Source organism: Malus sylvestris, chromosome 12 (assembly GCF_916048215.2).
Source record: "Malus sylvestris chromosome 12, drMalSylv7.2, whole genome shotgun sequence".
NCBI lineage: Eukaryota > Viridiplantae > Streptophyta > Magnoliopsida > Rosales > Rosaceae > Malus > Malus sylvestris.
Genome location: NC_062271.1, coordinates 4,530,679 through 4,557,500, shown reverse-complemented (window position 1 = coordinate 4,557,500; position 26,822 = coordinate 4,530,679). Strand labels below are relative to the sequence as shown.

The 26,822-nt window shown below is 36.4% G+C and overlaps 4 protein-coding genes across 5 annotated transcripts in view; 1 reads left to right on the top strand and 3 right to left on the bottom strand.

Annotated features, from left to right (window-relative positions):
* The window catches only part of LOC126594396 (agamous-like MADS-box protein AGL62), a 42,291-nt gene extending 38,863 nt beyond the window's left edge, over positions 1–3,428 (bottom strand). The window contains exon 1 of one of the 2 annotated variants that reach the window (XM_050260705.1): positions 2,828–3,428. In XM_050260705.1, the coding sequence (XP_050116662.1) occupies positions 2,828–3,370 (543 nt within the window). In that variant the 5' untranslated portion in view covers positions 3,371–3,428. The remainder of the gene's footprint in view (positions 1–2,827) is intronic. The other variant, XM_050260704.1, reaches the window with a different exon arrangement.
* Positions 3,429–11,881: 8,453 nt separating this feature from the next.
* Positions 11,882–14,460, top strand: LOC126594393 (50S ribosomal protein L22, chloroplastic-like). Its single transcript, XM_050260701.1, has 7 exons — positions 11,882–11,992; positions 12,102–12,242; positions 12,323–12,405; positions 12,523–12,681; positions 13,216–13,326; positions 13,573–13,639; positions 13,735–14,460. The coding sequence occupies exons 2-7, from the start codon at positions 12,128–12,130 to the stop codon at positions 14,013–14,015; spliced, it is 816 nt and encodes a 271-aa protein (XP_050116658.1). The 5' UTR covers positions 11,882–11,992; positions 12,102–12,127; the 3' UTR covers positions 14,016–14,460.
* Positions 14,461–15,213: 753 nt separating this feature from the next.
* LOC126594400 (dihydroneopterin aldolase 1-like) lies at positions 15,214–17,345 on the bottom strand. The gene is made up of 3 exons (XM_050260710.1): positions 17,161–17,345; positions 15,963–16,167; positions 15,214–15,579 (listed from the first exon to the last, which is right to left on the bottom strand). The coding sequence occupies exons 1-3, from the start codon at positions 17,177–17,179 to the stop codon at positions 15,375–15,377; spliced, it is 429 nt and encodes a 142-aa protein (XP_050116667.1). The 5' UTR covers positions 17,180–17,345; the 3' UTR covers positions 15,214–15,374.
* Positions 17,346–17,809: 464 nt separating this feature from the next.
* On the bottom strand, positions 17,810–26,264 carry LOC126594390 (ubiquitin carboxyl-terminal hydrolase 8-like). The gene is made up of 13 exons (XM_050260697.1): positions 25,888–26,264; positions 25,610–25,798; positions 24,183–24,321; positions 23,009–23,068; positions 22,827–22,922; positions 21,911–22,267; positions 21,661–21,801; positions 21,382–21,552; positions 20,986–21,243; positions 20,481–20,629; positions 19,169–19,732; positions 18,646–18,919; positions 17,810–18,239 (listed from the first exon to the last, which is right to left on the bottom strand). The coding sequence occupies exons 1-13, from the start codon at positions 26,235–26,237 to the stop codon at positions 18,123–18,125; spliced, it is 2,865 nt and encodes a 954-aa protein (XP_050116654.1). The 5' UTR covers positions 26,238–26,264; the 3' UTR covers positions 17,810–18,122.
* Between the last annotated feature and the right edge of the window lie 558 nt (positions 26,265–26,822).

Below are 26,822 nucleotides of genomic sequence, written 5' to 3'. Positions count from 1 at the left end.
TTTATCGGCATGGATGGAACCTTGGAGAAGCATGTAATCATCATGCTTGAGATATCTAGATAATTCTACTAACTACTAATCTTGTATGTTGGTTGAAACCTCACCATTCTTCTAGACTCTTCCATCAACTTGAACTTTGCTAGAATTCTCTAGCATGTGTATGGATCTTTCTTTGTCCATGGGCTGGATCCATCTTGGGCCAAGGCAAGATCACACTTCAACACAAACACCAATTGGGCTGGTGTTGATCTTCAACAGTGACTAGTTCTGAATTTTTATTACGTTGAATCCCTTGTTTCATTCGTATATATTTTCTTTAAGAACAAGTTAAAATTTTAGGAACTATTTGATAATTTTGATGTTATTGTTTTAGCAAATTCAAGAAGAAAAAGAGAGATGAAAGTAAAGGGAAGATGTCAAGTGAGTGTGGAAGGATAAACAAAGGAGAACGACGGAAAAAAAAAATGAAAACAACTTAAATTGTTTTCAACTATATGCGAGGCACAAAACCCGCTTAAAGTCAGACTACATTACACAAGCAAGTCAGCTTGACTTTCTGAAGTTATTATAAGGACAAAAATGATGAAGCTGGTCCTAAGACTGTCTCCAACTCAGGGGTAAAAAAATAAATCCCAAAACATTCATTTTTAATAAGATGTAGGCTGTGATTAATAACATGTTACATGATTAACATGTTTTATGCAACATCTTGGGTGGGCTGTGAGCCGTAATTAACTGATACTTCGTACCATAAATTGATAATAATTGAGGGGAAGAGATCGGCGTGCAGTTTAAGTATGTTTCGTGTGCATGAAGAAAGCCCTTGTAGGAACGAATTCTATAGAACTCAATTTTATAGATTGTGTGCAGTAGAAAAGATGTAAAACACAGGTGGAGTATTTACGGAACTCTTAATCCAAGCACCAATTTATAGAATGAATTGGTTTATCTAAACGGATTGACCAGACAACCAAAGGTCTTTCGATGCCTAAGTCCTTAAATGTTTGAGAGAAACTAAAAAGTATGTAGATAGTTCTAAGTTGAATTCGCGATTATCAGTTCCCTTAGATGACTTGAATATATATTTAAAGATGACTGGCGGAGCAGTTTCCCTACAAGTGAATGAAAGCACCAATACAAGATTTATTTTAAATTGAAGTTGTTTTACACTAGTTACATCCATCCACGTTTTCATCAAGAATGTATTCTTGGGATGATCTCGTAGTTCCTACGGCACAGGCCTTGGTGCAACCCAAAATTTGCAAGGCCGGCAATAGCATATGTCGTCGCAAAAAATTGGGAGGTAAACAAAGAAATTCTCTTGTAAATTCTTACAAAGACTTCTAATTGATTAGTGTCTAATTTGGATTTATCTTGTAAATTCCTTCTATTATTTCGCATTCTCCGTACACTTCAAAAGCGGAAATAAATATCAAATAATATGGAAAGAAACAGATCGGTTTGTGTTTCGTAGAAGTTAGTAAACAAGTAAAAAATGGGAAGGATAATTAAACATTAATGCTTGCTTCGATTTAGGGTTGTTACTAGTAAGCACTTCAATGACAATTCTCCATTCTCTTCGTGCAGTTGTAGTGTCCTTTGGATCTTCCACCACAATGGATGATCCCCGGCCCAATCTAATCTGTAGTCTCAAAAATAAATTAAAAACATACCGTTTAACTTGAATCTATTATCATATTCATGAGAGTTTAAACTCGGAACCCATAATGTAGAAAATATGATAGAAACTTATTACCCAATGGTTTTAAGAGCATAGAACATTTTGGTCATCGTCCTTTAAAATTGGTAGAAATAATCTGTAATTTTACAAATTATTACACTAGTTGTCCTTCCGTATATTAAATTATCAAGTTAACAATTATTCATTTACGGGAACTCGGTAACTTTATTCATTTGATTAACAATGTTAAGATTTTATTTGGTACTTATAAAAAAAGTTCTTATTTATTGGCCCTAGTACTTGTTAATTTATGCGGTACCGATATTACTTTCATGTATGTAAATGGAAAATAGGTCAACTACAAGTATTAAAAAAAAAACAAACGTTAATTTACATTTTTACAGCGAACAAGCAAAACAGATATAAAAAAATAACATCACACTACAAGTATTTCAAAAAAAACAAAAAAACAAACAAACGTTAATTTACATTCTTAGAACAAGCAAAACAGACATAAAAAAAGAACATCGCGTAAACTTCATTAATTAATTAGTAAAAGAAAAGCACACCCGGAAGAGATCATATATTGGTTTTTTATTTGATTGATAATTATATTTGCACATACAAAACTAACACACTTTTTAAGAATTGGCTACAATAATAGAGGAATCTAATATGGATTATAATGTGCATGAAGTAGTATATCAATTTTTTGTGTCTTACAATTACTCTCGGCCGGTATTCACATGTATAAAGACAAAGCGAAGTTTTTTTTGGTGTTGGAATTGCCCGAGAATTCGACTGCCATAATATTATTACTATGTGTAAGATTCCAAGGTAAGATTGTGATTAGGGTTTTACATATACATGCAATTTCTTACTTAATCCCTTAATCTAGTAAGTTTACAAAAGATTAAATACTCTATATATGCACTAAAAAGAATCAAACGTTTAATAACGAGACTTGTACAAAAGGTAACCCTAGTCAATGAAAGCTCTCATTTTCCTTCTTGAAAAAAAAAATGTAGAACTCGATAACAATTGTAACAAAATAACATAAGTAATGCATCACAACGCATGGTCTCACATCAAATAATGCCTCACAACCAATTTACGCATTTCCATCTCATCCAATTGCGTAATTACTTTAGCCTTCAATTTTTCTAATGAACTCTTGAACTGCTTCAGTTCATCCAACTTCTTCACATTCTCGATTGGCTGATCCCACCAAAATTTGCTCGCCTCGTCCTCCTCCGTCTCCTCTGTGTCTTTTTCAAGATCTAAGCCAAGATTTTCAAGATCTATGCTCGTTTTGGACACCATACAAGATTCTTTTGAATTGGACTCGATTATACTACTGCTGTCTGTATCATGATCTTCAGCCTCAGAACTAGCATGCATAGAGATGTATTGGTGGCCATGCAAGGCAGTGCTTACGCGTTCAAGGCGAGAGAGAACAGAATCCACCGATGGATGGCCAAAGACGTACAACCTGCCACACGGAGAGAAGACAATGACGGCCACCTCAGCGCCACACAGACCGCTGAGTTGACAAGCCTTCCTGAAAAGACCGCCCCTCCGCTTCGAAAACGAGACCAGCAGGGAATTTGGTTTCTCTATTTTCTTGATAACAAGTTTTCTTTGAACAGGTTTTTGATTTGGAAGAGCGGTATTAATAATGCCTGGCATATCTCTAGCAAAAATGGAGCGAGTTTATAGAGTTTACGATGGTAGGTTTGCGGTTGTAGAAGAGGACATAACGGAAGAGATTGGAGAGCCCTCTAGAGGGGGATATATACACACCGAGATTATGAACAGAAACTAAGAGTCGGTGAAACCATCTAATTGATTAGGCGGTTACCCCTTTCCCAAGGTTTCCTCATCCGTTTCTAAATCCAAATCTTTTCTACTTTTATTACGCGTTCTCCAGATTTTAAGACGTGAAAAGACAAATTAGTCAACACAATTTGATTGTTTGGGAAAAAAAAAATGATTTGATTAGGTTTGTGTCCTATAAGTTAGGGAACACGATTAACTATATAGTGTTATTATTTTATTTAACATATAACATATGTATTTATTTATTTTTTAAATACTTAAGAAGTGAGACACAAGAACTTTGCTGCCCACTCATATTTTAACGTGCAATAGTGACACTTCGTGGCGGAGTTTCCGATACCTACAAAAATTTCTTATTAACACACGTCAAAATAATAAGGTTGTCATCGTTCTCATTCCGATCTTTTGGATTTTACTGGTAAGCACTTCAAAGATAATGACTTATTCAACTTCCTTTCTATCATGTTATGAGGTAGACTTTGAGAATGATGGTACATATAGTGCCGTTTATGACCACTAGTATTACGGTTTAGTGAATATTAATTTCTTTCAACTATAAGATGGAGGTCTTTGACTTCCATGAATTGCAAATTTAGTTCATATCTAAGGTTGTCTTATTGTGGTGAGTAGAGCCATAAATTTTTTATCGGGTGGGCCAATATGTTTATTTATTGAGTAAATTGTAGCAATAGTCCCTGAACTTTACTCAAATTGGAGCAATGGTCCCTCAACTAAAAATCCATTACCATTGGTCCCTCAACTTATCAAAATGTGTAGCTATAGTCTTTTTCATTAATTTCTTCAAAATTTTGTCAAAATATGTTATGTTGGAATAACCATTTATTTAATTAGGGTCCCTCAACTCATCAAAGTGTGTAATTATGGTCATTTTTGTCAACTACGTAAATTTTTTTGTCAAAACGAGTTATATTTGAAGGACCATAGCTACAATTTGGATAAAGTTAAGGGACAATTTCTCCAGTTGAATTAAAATTGAGGGACCAAAGGTAATGGATTTTTAGTTGAGGGACCATAGCTACACGTTTTAATGAGTTGAAGGACCAATGGTAATGGATTTTTAGTTGAAAGACCATTGCTCCAATTTGAGTAAAGTTCAGGGACCATAGCTACAATTTACTCTTATTTATTTTACTGCACAAGTTAACTTCTATAAGGAGACTCCAATCAATGACCAAACAAGGTATTATTGTTGTAAAATCAATGAGAAAAACAACTAGGAATCAATCTTTTGTTTCTCTTACCAAAACAACAAACTATTATACTTATGTTCTTCAAAATATATTTTTCCGTGCAAAATTATTATAATTCCTATTTAAACACTTGTAATCAACAATATAAAACCTAAATTTAAAGATATTTGAATTTAATAGTGGTTACTCAAATAAAATAACGTGTGAAGAAAATACTCAAAGGACAAAAAGGGCAAAAAAAAAAGAAAAAAATAAATAAATTGGAATAGGGAAAGATCGGTACCATGTTACCTATCCTCGTCCAATCGTACTTAAATCATCGTTTAATCTATTTATTTTCATATTCGCCTCACCGGGAAGTTTTGAAAATACACTACTACAAAAGGGCCTTATAATGTCAGTAGGTGATGTCAGTTTAATATTATATAGTGGCGGATAAGACATTTGCGACACCTACTAAACATAACATCGGATTTACTGTCGCTTGTAAGTGTCATAAACTGTCTATGTCGTTTTTAACCGATGTAAACATTTAATGTCGCTTATAACCGATATACTTTTTAATAATTTTTAAATATTGGTGTCACTTTAAATAAAACAATGTCGCTTTTAAGCGACATAACGTATGGGTGTCGCTTCTAGCCGACACTAATTATTGTTTTTAAATATTTTAAAGCCTGCATCAGTTTTGAGCAACATAGATTTTAGTTTTTTTAAATATTTTGAAACCCAGTGTCGATTGTAGTCGACACTAATAATATTTTTAAATATTTTAAAACCCGGTGTCGTTTTGTTATCTACCAAATTCATATATACTTAAGTTAAAAAGTTTTTAAAAGGCAGGTCACTAAACTTTTTCAAAATTTCAAACATTTTGAAATTTGAAATTTTCACACCACTCCAGTAGACTCCCGCACAAAATTCTAAATATAAAGGAAGAGAACACAGCCCCTTCACCAAAGCAGCTCATTCTTTGCTCCTTCTTCGCAGCCACAACAGCAGCAGCAGCAATCGTCGTTTCAAATTCAACTGAGCCCAAACCGTGCTCCTGCCCGTCACGACGGAGGTCATCGATCCCGAGTTTCAGAATTTGCGCGGGGCTGCTGAGTTAAGGCAGAAGACTGTCATTGGGAGCGCCGAGGGAGTCGTGGAAAAGACGGAAACGGTCAAAAGATGATCACCCGGATGCATCAATCTCGTCCGTTCTACAGCAAATCGGATAGTCAAAAAACGATCACCCATGTGCTGACAGCAACAGAAGCTGCGATGGCAGCAGTGGCCTCGGATCCTCCACCTCGAGACGGTGGGCTGGTTGAGATGGGGGCGGATGTTGGAGAAGACGACGACCCAGGATCGTAGCAGCGGCCTGGAAAAAGGCGCAGTAGAATCGGCTAGAAAAAAAAATTTGAAAAAGTAGCAGAATTGCAGAGAAGGAAGAAGAAGAACTGAAGAGGAAGAAGCAGCAGCAGAACCACATAGGAAAAAGAAGAAGAAAGGTGTTGGGGGAGGATCTGGAGGATTCGGACAAAAGGAATTCGGAGATGATCCAATCCCTGGCAATTCATTGAAAACGAATCCAAAGACAGATTTTGAAATATTTTTATTATTATTAACAAAGGTGGTGTTGGTTAAGACTATCGCTAGTTTACATATTTTATTTATTTAATTGTTATCCGACGTCACTTTAAACCGACGTAATGTTGAAGTATATGTCGCTTTAAACCGACGTCAACATCAGTGTCGCTTTTAACCAACGCTGCTTAGTGGCGGATTAAACGAACAAACCGACACTGAAGCCCTTTAGTGACGCTAGCAATGGTGTTGCTATTCCAATCCAACATTACATTGTTTTATGTTGGATTTTTGCCAAATTTCGGACAGAAATCGGATTTCTTGTCGCTTTTTGGTCCGCCAGTGATAGCCTATATTGTAGTAGTGATAAGGTAAGACTTTCCGTTGAGTTTCTTGAGCCCATTTGACAATGTTTTGGGTTTCACTACTATATGTTTCACTTACTTATTTAGTTTTCGACTTTGATGTGATACTAAATATACATTTATTGCTCAATAAATCGTAAATCCACTTCCAAATGCCTTATAAAGCTTTCCTTAATGCTCACAAAAAATATTTCGCGAAAATAACAAATTTGCATTTTTAACAAAAACACATGGGTTAGCAACTCACGATTTTTAGTCAGTTTTGCAAATTCGTACATAAATCATCGTTCAATCTATTTAGTTTCTCCTTCGCCTCACTGTGAAGTTTTGAAAATTAAGGTAAGACATTTCCTTGATATTCTTGAGGGTTGAACCCCATGTTAACATTGTTTTGGGCCTCTCAACTATATTTTTCATTTATTTTTTAAGTTTTTGTCTTAAATATTCTACTAAATAGACATTTATTGCTCGATAAATCGTAAAACTGATTCCAAATGCGTTATGAAGTTTTCCTTAATGCTCATAGATAACATTTAGTGAAAATTAAAAAATTGAATTTTTAACCTAAAAACGTGTGTTATGCGGGCTTGATGCACGCAAAACGAGGCAAACTCCGTGCACGCAGAACTATGCAAACTTAAGCGCAAGGAAAGCGAGGCGGGATCCGTTCACTGGAAACATGGCAGGCTTCTGACATGCAAAACGAGGATGGCTCTACGCACGCAACACAAGACTGTATTTGCCGTGCAAACTAAGGCCCGCTCAAGGCACGAAAAAGAGGCATACAAAACGAGGCGGGCAAGTGCACGGAAAACAAGAATATAAATCTAAAGGTATTTGAATCTAAATAAAGTAACGTAGGAAGAGAAGAAAATTCAATAAAAAAAAACAGAAAAAAGTAAAAAATAAATAAATAAATAAAATAGAAAAAGATACGATCGGTACTTTGTTACCGATTGTACAATCTGTCGCTAGCAAGGTAGCAACTACTGAAATCGCTAGCTTCATACCGATCGACTTTTTTAATTTTTTTGCTAATGTTTCTTTTTTTTTTATCTTAGCATAACAACAAACTTTCATGTTCTTCAAAATATATTTCTGTGTAAAATTTATTATAATTCATATTTAAACACTTGTGATAAACCATTTAAAACCTAAAATTTCAAGATATTTGAATTTAATAGTGGTTACTTAAATAAAGTAATGTGTGAAGAAAAAAACTCAAAGGAAAAAAAAAAGCAGAAAATAATAAATAAATTGGAATGGGGAAAGACATGTACCACTCTTCTGATCCTCGCCAAGTCATACTTTATTGTTATTGCTATTTATTTTCACATTCACCTCGCCGTGAAGTTTTGAAAATTAAAGTAAGACTTTCCGTTAAGTTTCTTGAGGGTAGAATCCCATTTGACAAATTTTGGGGGTCACAACTATATTTTCACGTATTTTTTAGTTTTTGGCTTAAATATTCTGCTAAATATATATTTGTTGCTTAATAAATCACTACTCCAAATGCCTTATAAAGTTTTCATTAATGCTCATGAAAAATATTTTGCGAAAATAAAATATTTGCAGTTTTGACAACAACAAAAAAGTGTGAGTTAACACTCACAGTTTTAGTCAGTTTTGCAAATTCATATATAAATTATCGTCCAATCTGTTTATTTTCACCTTCACCTCACCGTAAAGTTTTGGAAATTAAGGTAAGACATACCGTTGATATTCTTGAGGGTGGAACCCATTTTAACAATGTTTTGGGCCTCACAACTATATTTTTTTCATTTCGACAAAATAAAAAAATCCTTTTCACTTATTTTTTTCCTTCAATTTTCAGCTTAAATACTCTATTAAATATATATTTGTTGTGACATCTCGTCCCAACTTTTAAGTTTTATAAATTTTAAAGTAGTGATTTTACGAAAATGCCCTTAGAGGCAAGGATGTTTGACTTTCGCCTATGCATTCGTAGAGTGGGCCTGAAAATAAAGCTTTAATAAAGACCTTCTAAACGTTATAACCCCTCACTGTAATACCTGTATAGTTTCCAGAAAATCATATTACGTATAAGTATGAAATCAAATGTAAATCAACAGTAAATCCAGGAATATTCCAAATCACTACGTATCGGTAGCAACATAATAAAATCAGGTGCTCATCAATCTATGATAACACACGAATCGAAGTTGCCTAAATCAACCTGTACGACTCATAGGCAACATGTACGACAGTGTCGAAGTTGCCTAAAACACAAATATAATCATGTCATAACTCAATCATTTCAAATAACACCATACACTCACTTGAACTTACCTGCACTTCCCGCGTTCACCTTAGCACTTCAAAGCATTCACAACAATTATATGTAGGTAATATGCATAAGGATATGCCATGATGCAATCTAAAACTGAACCATATCATATTATTTTAGAATATATAAATATATATATATATATGACATGGCATAAAATGCATAAATCAATTTAAAAGTGTTTGTGGAACTATCAATTATATATATACAATAAAAAGGAAAAGACCCACTCACATAAGGTCCGCAATACGACTCCATAACACGAATATTGAGACTCACGAACAATCATCACCTAGAACAAATATTCAGTCACGTCTCAGAACTCTTATTAATAGAACACGTAACTTACATAAAACACATCCCAATGACGTTCTAGAATGGTTTGAGACCAATTGACCAAAAGTCAACCGTTGGTCAAAGATCAACGATAGGGTCCACAACCCTACGTAACTCAATCCGAAAGATCTACATCTCGGATTCTGATTCGTAACTTCTAAAGATCCATATTATACTTTTAGGACATCATACTAAAGTTTCATTATGATCCAACGGTTGGATCTCCGCCAATTGCCAATTCAAGTGGCGATCAACGTTTTATTTTACGAATTTACAAATCCAATTTGGGAAGATCTATGTCAGATTCCCAATCCGTAAGTTTCTAATATCCTCAAATATACATACTATAATGTATTAAATTTTGGTGACGATCCAACGGTCGAATTGTCAATTCACATAATGTTCAAGTAGCGGTCTTTAACAAAACTATGTTCAAACGATGAGATTTCATCAATCGGACTTCACCTATGCAATTGGGGTGTCAAACTTAGGTTAGGAAGGTCAGGGGGTGACTCAGGGGGTGACTCGACTCACGCGCCGCCGCACACGGCAGTCGGCCGCCCCGATTCGGCGAAAAATTCAGCTATCTCCAAAAATTCTCAAATTTTACAGAAATGAAGATTTCAAAAAGTAGAGTAAGTTTTATTCCTGTGACCAAGTCCAATTTGGCCGGGAAATGCTCCAATTTCACTCAAACCCACCTAAACCCTAAAATGGGTGAACTTCGAATCTCCTAACTCGGTGTTCCAATGTATCTACCACTGGTTGGGTCTTGTTCCTGGGTCCAAGGGAAGTTGATTAAGGGTAGTTTTAGATGGTGGAACTCGTCGGATTGGAGGAATCATTGTCGAGCACCTCCGGTGCTCCAGTGGAGTTCCTCACGGTTTTGGACATAAAAACCCTCAAATATGGGTGGAGATGGTAGATGGGAGGTTATGGAAGAGGTTGCAGGTGATGGATGGGTGAGAATCGCCTGAAAAATGGCGGAGGATCGCCGGAATCAAACCGGGTCATCGTCGAGTTTATGGTTTGACAGGAAAGGAGATGAAGTTCTTCTCTCTCCTTCTTGATTGGTCATTTCTTTTCTCCTTTTTTCTAATTGGTCCTTATTTCCATTTAAATTGATTGGTCCTTTATTCCCTTGTTAAAAGTTGATTGGCTTCCTTCCCACAAGATGGGAGCTCAAATTATTTAACTAACTTTAAATAATCAATTTCAAACGTCTGTAACTATACCGTTATAATCCGAACTCATAAACGGCTTTCGCTTACGCGTACGAAGCTTCAAAATCTATTCGGAAACATTAATTGTGACTTCAAACGATCAACGAAAGTCAAACATCCTTGCCTCTAAGGGCATTTTCGTAAAATCACTACTTTAAAATTTATAAAACTTAAAATTTGAGACGAGATGTCACATTTGTTGCTCAATAAATTATAAATCCACTTTCAAATGTCTTATAAAGTTTTCCTTAATGCCCATGAAAAATATTTCACGAAAATTAAAAAAAAAATTGCATTTTTAACAAAGTATATGGGTTAAACTTAACATAACGGTAAAGTTGATGGAGTATAAAAAAATGAATACTAGTGCAATAAATGATATCATTCGAGAACTGGAAAAACTATTAGAAAAGTTGAAAACTTAACCCCGTGAAATAGATTAGTACTATTGCTACAATTTGGTCAAAATATTTAATGGGAAATTTTATTTGAACCCATGTAATCTCTTTCTACACCCAACTTAAATTTAAATTGTTAATTGTTTATTTTACCCTATTGCATAATTACTATTAAGTACAAAATGAAATTAATAATAAAACTCAAATTTATCAATAAACCCATTAAACCCTACCATCACTTCTTGTTTATCTTACGTTCATTCTGGCTAAAACTCTAATAGGTCTTGTAGAGAAAAACAAATTTTTTTTTTATTGATGGATGGTGATTTTGAAGTTTTGAATCCTCTAACTAAGGTATGACTCAATTTATGAATATTTTGTTTGTTTGATTTCAATTTTTTTAAAGTTTAGAATATGAGTGTTTGGGTTTCAATTTTTTTATCAATCTCGAATGGTTTGTTAAACTTTCTGGAATTGGAAAATTCTAAGGAAAAACTTCTTACCAATGTTCTTAGATTATAAACTCTCTTGCTTGTTGATAAATATACGGGGATGAATTGTTTGATTTGTTACTTATCCACATCAGTAGAAAGAAAAAAGTCAAATGTCTAGATTTGGTAGCAGAAAGAGAAAAAAAAATAGCCATGGAAATGTTAGTGGGGAAATGGCGGTGGGGCAAGGACACCTCTTTAAAAAAAAAAATCAATTACAAATGCTATTTTATAAAAGGCATGAGTGTAAAGATAACTTAACATTTTGATTGGGTTTGAGATGGTAGTTTAGGTAATAAATTTGGGTTTAAAGAGAGATTAATTCTTTAATAAAAAATAATATAGGTGAAAAAAGTAAGTTGGGTGTGGAAAAATATGTTACATAGGTTCAAATAAAATTTTTCATATTTTATTTAATTATTTTATTTTTTCCTATAAGCTTCGGCTTTAGCCTAAAAAAAAAACGGTGAAATGGGTCTGTTATTTAGGTTTGCAGCGGCAACTGAGCTTTGAAACTCTTCACACTTTGAGACTTTGCGGTGGCCGTCGCGGTTGAAACGAGGCTGAGGTCGGTGGTGGCGCACAAAGAACTCAAATTTCATATATCCCAACCTCCGATTCTCCCCCAAATGCCCATATCCACTAACAAATGTCTGTATTTTCCTCCATTTTTGCAGGTAGGAAGCAATTCTCTGTTGCAGCCATGGCGGCTTGGCAGAGGCATCTGCAATCAGCTATCCGTCAAATTGGAAAAAGGGTTGAATGTAGTTACAACCCTCTAGCCAATTTCTCTTCTTCTTCCTCTTCTCGTTTAGAGGGTCAGTAGCTCTTCGAAATCTCCAATTTTCTCACTTGGTGTTTTGGAAATTGTTGAATAGTCAGAATCTTAATGTTACAGGTCTCTTGCCTTATTTCCAAACTCTTTGCAAACCATCTTCTCCAACCATTTCAAGGCCCCTTCATCAATATTTTCAGCAGTTGGTAATTCTCAAATTTATATATATGTATATATATCTATATATATTTGTGTTTTCATCTCTATCACTGTTGTGTTTTCCTCTTCATTGTCAATATTTGTGCTGAGTTTTGTTTTGACAGGGAATTTCGAGTTCAAAGAACTTGAGAGCAGAGGAAACACCTCTTCCATCTCCATTGACTCCTGTTTTGGCATCAAATACTGCAACGAATGAGGAGCACAAGCAGAAATCACTCACTAAACCTGCTAAAGTTCAAGCTATCTTAAAGGGAATAAAGCAGGTATTGAATTGCACTCTTATTGTGTCGTTTTAAGACTTTGTAATGGATTCTATGCTTTGTTCGGATTCAGATTTTTAAGCATCTCCGGCCATGAAGCACATTTTCTGAATTCTAATGTTCCTTTGCTATCCAATAGTCAAATTCAATATTAGGGTTTTGATCTGTGTGTTCTACCAAATTTACCTTAGATTGGACAACTAATGGCGGAGAGAGGGCCGGGGTTTGAACAATTCCTTTACACTAGTCATTTTGCTGATTATGTGGGTGTGTGTGATGCATTTAGGGAAAGACAGTACTGAAAACAGTAGTCTTGCAGAGCTTATTTGTGACAAGAGGAGGCTTGCAGTTGAAACGGACGTGTATTCCGGTTCCATTCATCTTGGATGCTAATTGTCCTAACAATTGGAATTGTATCTTGGATGAATGATCTCGGGTTGCATAAATTACTGCTCTATACTTCATGTTATTCCATATTCTCCCCCTTAGTATTGACGTACCTTTATTGATTTTAGCTCACTCATTTGTTACTCTCAGAGCCCTAAGAAGGTCAACTTGGTTGCTGCACTGGTGCGTGGTATGCGTGTCGAAGATGCATTGTTGCAGTTGCAAGTGACAGTAAAGCGAGCTTCAAAAACTGTGTACCAGGTGATACAGCCATTCAGCGTTTCATTGAGCTATTTTAATTAGAACAGATATATATATATGTTAGCTATGCTATGTAAAAACATCTGTGCTGAAGTCAGGTGAGATAAAATTAGCATTTAAGGCGATTTACTGTTTATTATTTTGATTAATGTGACTTGTAATGCCTTCATTATGCTCATTGCATACTCACATGAAAAAAAATATACTTCATAATGTCAACATTGATTAAGAAACTGCTATTTGCAGGTCATTCATTCAGCCCGAGCAAATGCAACTCATAATCATGGGTTAGACCCAGACCGTCTCCTTGTTGGTAAATACTGCAAACAAAGTTTAGTTTTTGTTATCTTTCTTTTTTGTTTTTCAGTTTTTAACCTTCTTTGTTCTGCATTTTCTCCTTATTTGTAGCCGAGGCTTTTGTTGGAAAGGGATTCTTCAAAAAGAGACTGTCCTACCATGCCAAAGGCAAATGTGGAGTGAAAGTGAGACCAGAATGCCGCCTTACGGTCGTAGTGAGGGAGATTACCCCTGACGAGGAGGCAGAGATAGCCAAACTGAAGGTTAAGAATTTCATTAAGATGACTAAGCGCGAAAGAAAGCTTGTTCCTCACCAACTTATTGAGACAACTCCAATTTGGGGCCGCAAAGGCAGAAGTCGTGATCGTGAACGAAATGGTGAGGCTTCATGAGCAAAGGTTCCTTCCCTTGCTTTCACATTCTAAAAGAAAGTTTTGAGACTCCTCGCCCTGTCCTTGCATTTGCATCAAATTTTCGTGTTGTATTGTGAAAGACGGAGTGCCACAGCAGGAGCAAACCTTGTTTCGTTTCTGGTAGTGGCTGCTTGCAGTTATAAATTTATTCGCCATTATAGATTTTAAGGTCGCGCTTGGTGCGATAGCAAGTGCCTTCGCCCATGAGCGGTAGGTCTCGGGTTCGAGACTTGGGAGCAGCCTCTTCATAAATGGAGGTAAGGCTAGCCGACATTCACCTCTTCCAGACCCTGCGTAAAGCGGGAACCTTGCGCACTGGATACGATCTTTATAGATTTTAAACGCTTAATATGTCGAATATCATTGCAGTCATTTCTTAGTCGGCTTTTGTTGAGAGAATAAAAGTTTGAAGTTTAGAAGGAAATGCAGGATTCTCGTCTTACAGTGCTTTTTTATTTTGTTTTCCTCGTAGTAACGCTTGTATTTATTCACATTGATACCACACACGGTAAGCATATCGAAATACTCCAATGTGGAACGGCAAATCCTGGAGGATTTTAGCGTGCACACGAAAATATATCGTTTTAGATGCTGCTTACCAGTTGGCTAATTACATTCTATCAAACTAATCCGTACCTGTAAGCTGCCGGCTTATCGATGAAGAATTCTTCCCTGCTCTTCCCGGAGGGGAACAATTTCTCCCCTCGACCATCTTCATGAAAGAAGCTGCACAGCGGTTGCTTGTTTAATAAAACCCGACAGTAGAATTAAACTGTGGTCCAAGCTAGGCGCTCGACGGACGAAAACTGAGTCAAACACCATGCAATGCTCTGCAGATCCAAACCCAAAACTACAGAACTGGGTTCAGAAACATAGAACCTCCCTACAAGAAGACTCATTCACTTGTGAGAGTTTTGTTATCGACAAACCTTAGACATGGTTATGGAGAGTGTCACTCTCGACATAGCAGCTGAGCTACCAACAAATCTGGCTAACTGATCTAACCATTCCACATGACCAGCCCTATCTCTTATTTTGCTGCATAAATTCGGGGACTGACCCGTTACTGCAATCTTGATGAAGAAATCGAATAAAAGAAAAGTTCACAGGTATTAAGTATAAAACCAAAGCAACCAAGATCAAACAATCAGAGTAAGTCGAAACGTGCACAATCACAAGATAAAACTGCAATGCCATTAATTAGTGATAGCACTGGTTCACGATATAGAACAAGGATCCGCGCCAAATTTTCAAACTGAGAAAACCACACACTAAAAACCTGTGTCAGGAAGTCACAGGGGACATAGATTGCCTATGTATGAGTAACTTGGTAAAATATTACTTTGGCAAATCAATACTTCTGTATCTAAAAATCTCCACACCCAAGTAGTCAAGAGGACCATGAACAGCGACATGCGGCTTTGCAACTTTCACAGAGACAGCAGATATCTGGGGATAATTTTTCAGAGTGGTAGATGCAATTTGTTGAGCCACAGACTCCAGAAGATTATGAGGAGGCCCTTCTACAACTTCCTTTACGATGCTGAGGTGTATAATTTCAATAAATCACAAGTGATGGTATTAGTTTGACAAAATCTTTAGATATAAGACGATAATCATGTAGTTTAAATTTTTTTTTTCTTTTGTGCACGCAAATGCCTAGCTTTTGAGTCTCCATTTTTTAATTATCTTTCAATCATTATTAGTAATTATATCGCACTCATACGACAAAAGAAACAGAACAAAAAACAGACAGATCTCAGGGAAGACTGATATTGAAGATTAACTTTTCAAGGCCATTGCAAACTGAAGTGAACATTTGACTGGTAATCTGCACATGCTAGAATTGCAGCACTTAACTAGGACGTTATATGTCAGTATTCGAGGTAATGCAAAATGAAAAGGTCGTATTATGTTATTACTAACCGATAGATTTCGGTGTAACTAACTGTATCTGACAAGTGATCAGATTTACCAGCCTCCCGGAGATCCATCCAAGCATCAACGTCTATCACAAACTTCTGACCCAACTTCCTTTCCTCAGGCTTCACCCCATGGAAACCATGGAACTTCAAACCCCTCAATATGAGCTTATCTCCCCCTCTTACTGCAGCATCTTCCTGTATTGTTCCTAATGAAAATCAACCATAATTAGCCATTAACGGCTGCCCAATAACACCAACCAATAAAGGAAAGTCGCACAAAAAACGTTAATGTTCACAGTTCACCTGGAACATACAAAAGGCCTAATAAAATTATTACTGAAAAGATAACAAGAATCTATACAAATTGACTGTCGTTATTTCATTGTTATTATTCGAACAGTATGCTAATTAATCTAATCTATACTACGGGGAATGGATTCGAACTTGGGTGCAGAGGGGGATGCAAATTGACTGTCATTAGGAAAAACGACAACTTTCCTTGTACACTATCCCTCAACTCCTAATATAAGTTTCTATGCTAGTTAGAAGAAACTTTTCGTGTTCATTTACACTTTATGACGACCTCGATTGTCTAGGATTGAATTGGATTGGATAACCAAGTAGCTTGAATGAATGTTGAACAAAGAAATGTATGCCAACTTTGAAAATTTTGTACGAGTTGAATATCGAAGATGATATTAGTCATGAAGGGAACTTATCCTTTTAATCCCTACAATAGTAGGACGCGGAGGGATAAGTTACCTTCATGACTAGTTCATCTTCCACCTTTCATCCTGTGCAAAATTTGGAAGCGGCCATCCAATTCTTCATTCAACATACAAACAATCTAGTGAGTTATCCAATCCAATCTAATCCTCGGCACCAAACGAGGGCTATGCATTGGTGATGGGGTTGAGGTATCCAAAAACTCCTATGGCCAACCAAGAAACATCTTTTGTTTTTTTTTTTTTTTTTTTTTTTTTTTTGTAAATCCAGGAGGAACCCAGTAATGCTAACATGCTCATAACCACAAATGTTCAAGAACCCATTACCCATATCTCAAAGTTTAGACCTTTTTCCATATCAAAATTACCACAAAAAAAAAAAAAAAAAAAAAAAAAAGATTTTATTCAACTTTTTCAGAGAAGTAAGAAAAAGTAAGCAGAGTAGAGAGAGAGAGAGAGAGAAGATGAGTTTACCAGAAGTGGGCGCAGCCATTAAAGCTCTGTATTCGGCAGCTTTTGCTGAATGTTTCTTCAAGGGTGGTGCGTTGCGGGAGAATCTGCGTTTGGTGAAAATCTGGAACACTACAAATCACAGATGGATACTGGATAGCGCGTGCTATACCTACACTTATGTTAGCTACACCGTAATTATGGTCTATAACTCACCATTTTAATGGACCATATAATAATAATATTAACCCTCCAAGTCCATTTGATTTGACAGTACGATCTTCTAATTATATACATTCACATGTAGGGACTCCAACAAGAGAGGGACCAAATAGTTGCTAGTTGAAATGGTGTTGCCAAAGACGAACTTGAATCACATTATTAGTAGTTCATTGTAAGGCTAAGCCCATTCCGTCTCCTTTGCGTAAATAATATTGTTTGTTAAAATAATATATATTAATAAATAAATAAATACGCATGTTATAATAACAAAAGTAAATTAGTAACAATCGCATGACAAGTCGTAACACAAATGCAAATCCGATCACATAATCGCTCCTAACTATTTAATTTGATGACCACGAGCAAAAAACTCCCATCCTTGTTCAAGATGTTAATTCAAATTCAAATGAAGTAGATGCAAGCCTGCAAGTAAATTGGAGACAATTACCAATTCTAAAATGTGCAATAAATAACCAAAAGGTGAGATGACAAACAAAATGTTGCACCCACAGAGAATCCAACTCTTTGAACAATTGATGCTATTTCAGTACTTTTCTGGGTCGAGTATATATACAAGGTGAACCCAAAATCAAAGAGGTGATGCTATTATACGCCTCTTCCACCGGCGCCATTAAAAGCTGTACAACATTAATCATATGCTCCATTTTTCTGTTAAATATCCCTCCTCCGATATCTACGCCCGTCGCCCCTCCTCCCGCAACCTGCTTCCCAATTGTTACTTAGCTATACAACTGCCTAGGTGTCTATACATCTGGCACTCTTCGGTAGAAAAGAACATATGCAGCTGATGTCTTGATCGTCTCTTCCCCAACATGACAAACCCTGTCATCATCAAACTCATACCATGAACCATTACCGAGCTGCACATGAACAAAATTGTTTATTAAAACCGTGTCATTCGAAAGGTCTGTGTACAAAAGAAACGCAAATTTGCTTGCAGAAGCCCTGTATAAATCAGGTCCGAAAACTTAACAACTCCTAACCAAGGTGAGTCTGTGACTAACAGAAGCTGAAAAGTTACAATTAACTCTTACGACTTCCGTTCATTTTCATTTACACATTTTTTTAGCACACACATGCCTAATTATAAATATACTTTAAGAAAGCCTTAAACTGAGAAAACCCTGGAGATAGATGCATATAATGAACAAAATAAAAAAGGAGCTTTCTACGGGGCAGTCCAACTTTCGCCAAGTTAAATGTTTCAACCGAGATACTTTGACAAGAACACAAGGAATTTCCAACAATAAAAGAAAAAACACTTACTTGAGCAAATGCAGTATAGTGACCACCGCCCATGCCACCATAGTGATTACTAATCGCATACAACATGTATCGGCTGGATAACTGGCTAATTTGGTGGGCAATGTAGCGTGAAAAATCCAGATCATGAATTGGAAAATCAACAAATGTTTCTAGCTTGTTCTTAAAATAATGGCTGTACGAGAATCTTTTCAGATGAATAACCAAAATCTCAGGCAATCTCCAAAGATCTAACTTTTTGCTAGCTTGTTGAGGCTTCTTGCAGGTAGGGCAGTACCTGTAAATAACAGATCATTGCAAAAGCTATAATTAATATAGGCAACAGGAAAATGACTTGACTGCATTATTTAATAGATTGTCAAAAAAAAACTGAAAAGTCGAACTGTGTAGATAACGTAAGTGATTAACAAAATAAATTGCATTCTCTCACATAAGACTCACTAGCCAGATTATGCCAAGAAACAACAGCCAGCAAGATGCATAACATTTTTGTTCTCGTAATTTCAAATAAAAGGCAGATACTAACCACATATCTTCTGGCCCTAGAGGTTCTTCCTTCATAAAGGCTTCAAGGCATTTGTACAGAGAAACAGATTCTTGAGGCCTCCTCACAGAAAATTGGGGCTTGAAAATTTCCGGCAAATTGCTTAGAAGGCATGTATCGTACTTTTTAGTCATTTTATCAGACCATAAAACAAGTACACTCAACCTCTTAGGCAACTTTGAGACCACTATTGGCTCATTCATGTCTATCAAGGTGTCTCTTATAGCTCCCTTTGTATCTGTAAAGTAAAACTGGAAGTCATTATCCAAATGTGCTTCATCCCCAGATCCCCTGTCCGCGTAAGCATCATTATCCATAATCGTAGAAGGAGTAGCGTCCTCCTTGTTAGAATCTTCAGTAGCATAATTTCCAATATCATCATCATCAAAAATATCTAATGCATCTCCAGTAGGCATCAAGTATGGGTTTAGTACTTTCAGGAACTTGTTACGAATATCAGATCCATTGCAAACATCAGGCAACCTTGCTATGAGGGGTACGCCAAACGCCGGTGGGACTAATCCCATCTCTCCATTATTATAGCCCCTGATCCCAGACAAAAACATGTATTTAGGCTTTTTAACGGAATAATAACAATTCTTCAGCGGCGGAAACATAAAACTGTAAATTGTTTATCTTTTTAAAAGATCAAGTGTTCATAGATTCAAATTCGGAACTGACATATCCAACTTTAGTACAACAGAGTTCATTAAAAAATATCACTAGCTATAGAAAGAGACAAAAAATGCCTATAGCTGTACAGCACGAAGACCAGTAACACCCCATAAGACAAATTCTTCTATGCCATGAATTCAAACTTAAATGAATATAAAACAGATATCAAATCACCACATCAATTACTTGCTCTTTTTTCCCAATACGTCAACTAATTGCATCACATGAAAGATAACATACACCAGCAAAAAATATTTTATGGGGAAATATCACATAGTATGTTTTCGATGCAATTTCTAGTGAACTTTAAGATCCAACCGCCATACTTGCAAGTTAGCATAAAGTGTCCTTTCATATACAAATTTGTATCAGATAAACAATGTACCTTCATTACACCTGTAAACAAGATTATTCTATCAAACATTTTATAAAAAAGCCACAAAGTTATTTTACAATCACATAAAACTCTTTAGGTTGCTTATTGAGTTCACTAAGCATGTTTGACATACAAATACAGCAGAAAAATCATCAGCAGTATCACTTTCAGTTTTTTGATAAAGTAATTTGAGTAAAGCAATTTGATAGAGCAGTGGTGATATATTTAAGAGACAAAACTTACACGTCCATATGCTGATGAATAAACGTAACCAAAAGGGATGACTCACAATCCTTTGGTAACCGATAAGCAACCAACAGGTCACCATCTCTGATCAAGGCTAATGAATCAAATGGATCTTCCAGTAGACGAAAAATACAACTCTTGTATATCTACAATGTTATAAACAAAGGTCAAGTTGAAAGGTAAAATACAATATATCTACAAAATTACAAACAAAGGTCAAGTAGTTAACCTTTCGCTGATGATTCTTAACAAGGTTACAAATAGTTACAAAAACAATCATGGGCATAACTTTACTGGAGAGAATGCAAAAGGCATAAAGAGGCCCCCTAATAGTCAAAATGCCAATAAATGGTGCTAGAGGATCAAGAGTCTGCAGAACAACACAACTGGCCCATGATCATAGCTAGTATAAATGTCATCCATCCATATGGAAAACCCAGTCCCCACGCCAATGACATGCAACAAAGTTTTAGTACCCCAAAATTTAGCTCTAGAAATATACCTCAGCTACCATCAGAGTTTCATCATCTCTTAAGCAACATGCAGTGCTTAAGGCATTAGTAAGATCCATCAACCTCCCACCCTGGGGCACTGTCACTGTACATGTAGATGGCATTGCAGTCCCATCTGTACTTAGGACCGTCAAAGTCATAGTCCGCATTGATGTTGAAGGTAACGGTAGCGAAAGGTACATAAATGGGTCAAACATAACAGACACCTTGTTGCAAACAGGGCATACCAATTTTGACCGGTACTGACCCTACAGTTGGAAAGCAAACAGATATTGCAATATAGTGAAAATAATTGAATGAAGTTGATCCCAACAAACTTATTTTAAGAAGATATAGGAAAAACTAAAATCACCAAATTACAAATGCACTTAAACCAGAATACTTACTTGGCACACATCGACAATGATTGAGTCATTCCGAGCAAGGTGATTTTGCCAATATTCTTCTGCTACTTCATCATCTGGACGACCCTCCACATCCTTAGCTTCAATGTAAGGTTTGCATTTTACACGATTTAGATCTTCGTGGAGACCATCCAACAAAAAAGCAAGAAGTTCCTACAAGAGGCACTTCAACCAATTACAATTTATAAACCTATTTCCAGCACAAAATGATTAAACATTCCCACCAAGTAAAAAAGGAGAATAAACATAAAAAGAACTAACCTGGGAATCATGCTGATTATAGCCACTGAATTGGGGAGCAAAATTAGCAAGTTTTGACTTGAACATCGTTGGAGTCACTGACCTTGCACCTGGAGCCCATAACCTCCTCAACAACTCTCCAAATGATAAAGCAAGCTCTCCCTGGAAAATAAGTATAGCAAAAGGGAGAGGCAATAATCAAAGTAAGTGAAAGATGCAGAGAAAGGCAGGCATCTAAAATGAAAACTAAGGGAATAATCCAATTACATACTTTCAATCCTAGTGGATTTGCGTAATTTATGTCCTTCCGGTAATCTCCTAGAAAGTAATCAACCAGCTTTGGAGTATGCACCAAGCATTGGATGGCACTGTTCATAAAACAAGTATTCCCAAGATTCTCTAGTCCAGTAAGGCCTAAGGAACCAACTCCTCTATAGATTATACCACTTTGCAAGGAGTTGGTTGAAGTTAAATAAGGATTCACATAGTCAGTGCTTCCATTCATCTTAATAGAGCCACCATAAGTAGAACCATCCAAACTTGACTCTTTATCAGCCACTTCATCACTCCTCCAATCTGAACCTTTCATACAGTCTGAAAATCCATGGAGTCGCAATTCAAGGAGAATCTGAAAAGACAATATGAAAAGAAAGGCCGGATGACTAAACTGTAGAAATTAATCTGCATGAAAGATTATATAAAGAGCAACACTGAGCATTGAAAATTAAGTTTACTAGATATTTGTACTATAAAATTTGAATACTTGAGAAGAATGCATTAGTAATCTATTTTAAAAAAAAAAAAAAAAAAAAAAAAACAGGACTTGATGTAATCCACTCCACGCTAACAAAGAATCAATGCAGACAAATGGCATCATTATCACCCCTTCCCCCTCCTCACCAAAAATGGGCAATGGCAGCCACATCAGTGCTTTTTAAAAGAACTTTTAAACTTCAAACATAGAAATAGCTTGGGGAGAAATGGAAAGAAATGGAATTTTTTAAACCTTGGCCGTGTTGATGTTTGTCTTGGTGCAAATACGAGTGCCCAAAAATAAGTTATGCTAATGAGAAACTGGCCCTTGTTTCCAAACCAAAAAAGACCAATCAGATCGTCACCCAAAAAATACAAAAAAGGGAGAGCAAAATCTATATATCAATAAATGTTGCATACATTTAATCACTCACCTCTTTGTTCAGTTGTCCAGGAATATCGCTTGGCAAATTAACTCTGTCATTCATGAAAAATTGGGTTGTCTGCCCAGAGAAGTCCCAAATATGCAACTGGCCAATCAATTCTTGAATGAGTAAATATCACCACTTAATTATCAGACCAATTTTAAATGACTAGTTGTCACTTGGTAACTCACCGGAACATACTCTGAACTGAAAACATTACAGGCCCTCTTGTAGGAAACTATTGCATTATCCTGAAAGTAGTGGTCAATCAATCCAAACCTAAAGAATTTAAATGAGTATTGATAAACTGAATAGTAAAAGAACAATAAATAAAAAAATTATAATGTAATTGTAGTCTATATGTCAGCATAGGAACACCATTAAGCAAGCTCACACATAAATATACAATGAGTTTCAAGGCTTGACCTTTGGATGATATACATATTGTCACTATAAACTTGTAATTACGACTTATAAGCTAGAGAAAAATAGTATCACGTTTTGCAATACAGACCTCAGGCTGACAGTGCTATCCACTTGTGTGTGCTACTATCGAGCACAAGAATGTATCAAAGTACAAAAGTAAGAATCATATGCATGTCACAAGCATACAAGAGGTTAAACAAAATGCAAGTGACACAACCCACATTTCAGTAGAATCCCAAGAAATTTTACCGTAAAAGGTAAATTTTCCACTTAATGTCAACTACTAGAAGCAATATAATCCATAAACAGTATACTTTTTATGTTCTCATTCTTTATGCATTTCTTAACCTGACTCCTAGCTCAAATAACCTTCCTTCATATGACGCATGCCACAAGAACAAATAAATACTCAGAAAAATTTCCTTGAAACATAGCAGAACAGTCCCAATACAATATCTGATAAACTGATGAGAAATAGTTCATTGCTGATTGGGACTACGCTCCTTGGCTAGCTAAAACACACACTCCCCTTCTTGATCTCGCTCTTTCACTCGCCTTCTTAGCATCTTGTTCAATAACCATATCATTCCATATTTTCACAGAACTCCGGTCCACAACACAGAATTAGTCAATTTTTACGTCAATTTAATTAGGAAGAATGCATGCATGATTTAACAACTTTCCAAACCTACAATGTTTTGAACCTGCAAATACGTATCACAAAGAAAAGAAAAACGATAACAACAAAAAGCAATTTCCACACTTTAGATTATGCTAATTATAATGTAGAGCATGATTCTCAAACAATTTCCTTCCCAAAGAACAAGAAGCATCTAACTTCCATAACAAAGTTTTCAAAATTCATCATCTACAGGACTATAACAAGAGGGAAGGGGATAAAAGAAAATACGCTTCAACTACAAAACTAATGTCACTAACCTTTTGGGTGATCTTTACAAACAATGAATTTGTTTCCCAGGAAACAAATAGCCTAATTTGTAGAGAATAAATATCGTTTAAGTTTTCTGCACCAAAAAAGCTCACGTTATCCTTCGCTGCTGCGTTGAAATCATTATGCCTACAAGAAGAGTGGACAAATCAACACCAATACTATAGGAAATCCACTGCTTGGAAAATAATAGAAAGATAGTGGCAGACAAATGGCAGCCAGAAGGTTGTGGATAAGAAAGCACCGGTCGCATAAATCACTGTTAAACCATGTAGAGATAAAAATAAATATCTATTAAAATACTTTAGGAGGAGGCGGAGAAGAAAGAAAGAAATCCCTGAAAACATATTAAAAGCATTTTTCTATTTCCTCCCGCAATCCCAGACAGCCCAGTACCAAAACAATGAAATCAACACCGTTTACACTTTACCAACTTTTTCTTTAATGAGAAATAAAACTGTTCCTCGCATAGAAAAAATGTACAAAGATAGTGAACAAGGACTACACTTCTGAGAAAACATATCGGCAGCTGCTTTCAAGTGTGATAAATAACAGAACAAGATAGTGAACAAGGCTTGTTTGCCTGACCATTTGACTAGTATGATTGGAGGGGATTTTTTTATTTGCCTAGTCCCTTGAATACTAACCTCAAAGCTATATACTCCATGAAAGAGCCTATAACCAAACCCTATCCACATTCTCAGAGCATCTCTAGTCAATGGTGTATATGGAGATGTATAACATATATACATCCCTAGCAGGTAGTGAAGCTCACCAATGGTTAATTTTAAGGGAATGTAAAACACCCATCTTGACCGGTAGATGCAAGTACTTATATATTTTTTTATACATCTCGAGAGAAATAAAAGCAAAAGTCCTAGAGTTCAAAAAGAGGAGAGGGCCAAATTTACTACATCTCCCATTGGAGCAAAGAACCACATTGACATCTCGAGGAAATGTAAATGGGATGTAAACGGGGTTTTTACACTTCAAATTTGCATCTCTCCATTGGTGATGCCCTAATAAACCCTCTTTTTCCTTTCCGCCATATAAACCCAGAAAACTGCCGTCATCTTCCCGGAGATGTGCTATTAATATCATCCAAGCTCAATCATTTATGAAACGGGCAATCAAAGATTTGTGTATGCCACCGTAACAATTGAACTAAGGTGTATTTAGCAGTTCCTAAAAAGATTATCCAGCATAGTAATAGTTAACACCTTACACCAAGAGAGAAATGACACACTATCCTTCCTTTTAAACCCAATTAAAGCCTCCATTAAGACCTGCCCTAATTACATTTCGAGGGTTTTCCGAACCCCGAAACTAGCCTACTCCTGCCCTAATCAATAAAACTTAAAAATACCATAATTCAGAGCATTTCAATGAGAAATCAGAACCGCAAAGTTATCCTCACCGTATGAGAGCGCGACACCACGTTGATTCAGGGACCAAGGCGTATTCGCGCCCCGAAAACCCTTCTTCAACGACGTCGTTCTTCTTTAAATCCAATACAATTTCAGCGCCAGCGTCGTCGTCGTCCGTCGTAGCAGTGTAAAGGACCCCTCCATTGCGATCCTCCTCCGTCCGAGCCTCCTTCCACCACCTGAAACCGAACCAAAACGACACCAAAACCCAATTGGAAAAATCCCCAAAAGACAGAATTTCAGCGGGAGTAGTCGTTCCAAAACGCACCTGTAAGGAACGAGGTAGACCTTATCAACGGCATTGCCCAAAACGTCTTCGTTGTCGCCGTTGTCATCGTAGTCGTCGTGGAGGCGGGGGCGCTGGGAGCGGAAATGGGGGCGGAAGTCGAGGTCCCAGAAGGAGTCGTCGCCGAAGGAATCGGCCATAGCGTCGCGGTCGTGGTCGGAAAAGGGGAGGGAGAAGAGGGCTAGGGTTTTGGCGGCAAGGGCGCGTGCGAGGGACTTGCAGAGGTGGAGCGTGGAGGAGAGAGAGAGGTGGGGAGGAGGACAGAGAAAGCGGAGGGTCGGCTTGTAGGGGAAGAGAGAGGGTCGGAGCTTCTCGGAGATTCGTCGGGTCATAATAGGGAGTGAGTCAGGGACTCCTTTTCTCCTATTTACTCTTCGCCACACGAAACTAATTATATATTAAATAAAAAATATTGTTTTTTCTTTTACAAATAAAATTAAAAAAATAAAAATATTGTCATAATTCTATTAATTGGTGGATGACCTCATTATTTTATGATTTTTTAGCTAAAATGGTCAATGAAATTTGCATAACACATCATTTTGGTCCCTGGGATTGTCCACCATCCATTATTTTAAAAACTCCGTTAAGTGTCCTGAAGCTCATGGTCGGAAGTTTTGGCAATTTTCAAAGATTCGTAACTCAATCATTTCTTAACCAAATTCGACCCATAATATATCAAAATGAAGATAGGAAAGTTTAGAACAAGATTATGCTTTTTTGGAAGCCCAATGATTGCCGAACATGGCCTGAAAATAGCTGAAAGGTGGCTGGTCCGCGGGAAAACTAGAAACTTGGTAAACTTTAAACGTTCATAACTTTTTCAATACTCAACGAAATCGAGGGATTCAAAAACGAAAATCATACTTCTCGACGAGACGAAGAGAATGGTACCTTTCTCAATGACTAAATCACCG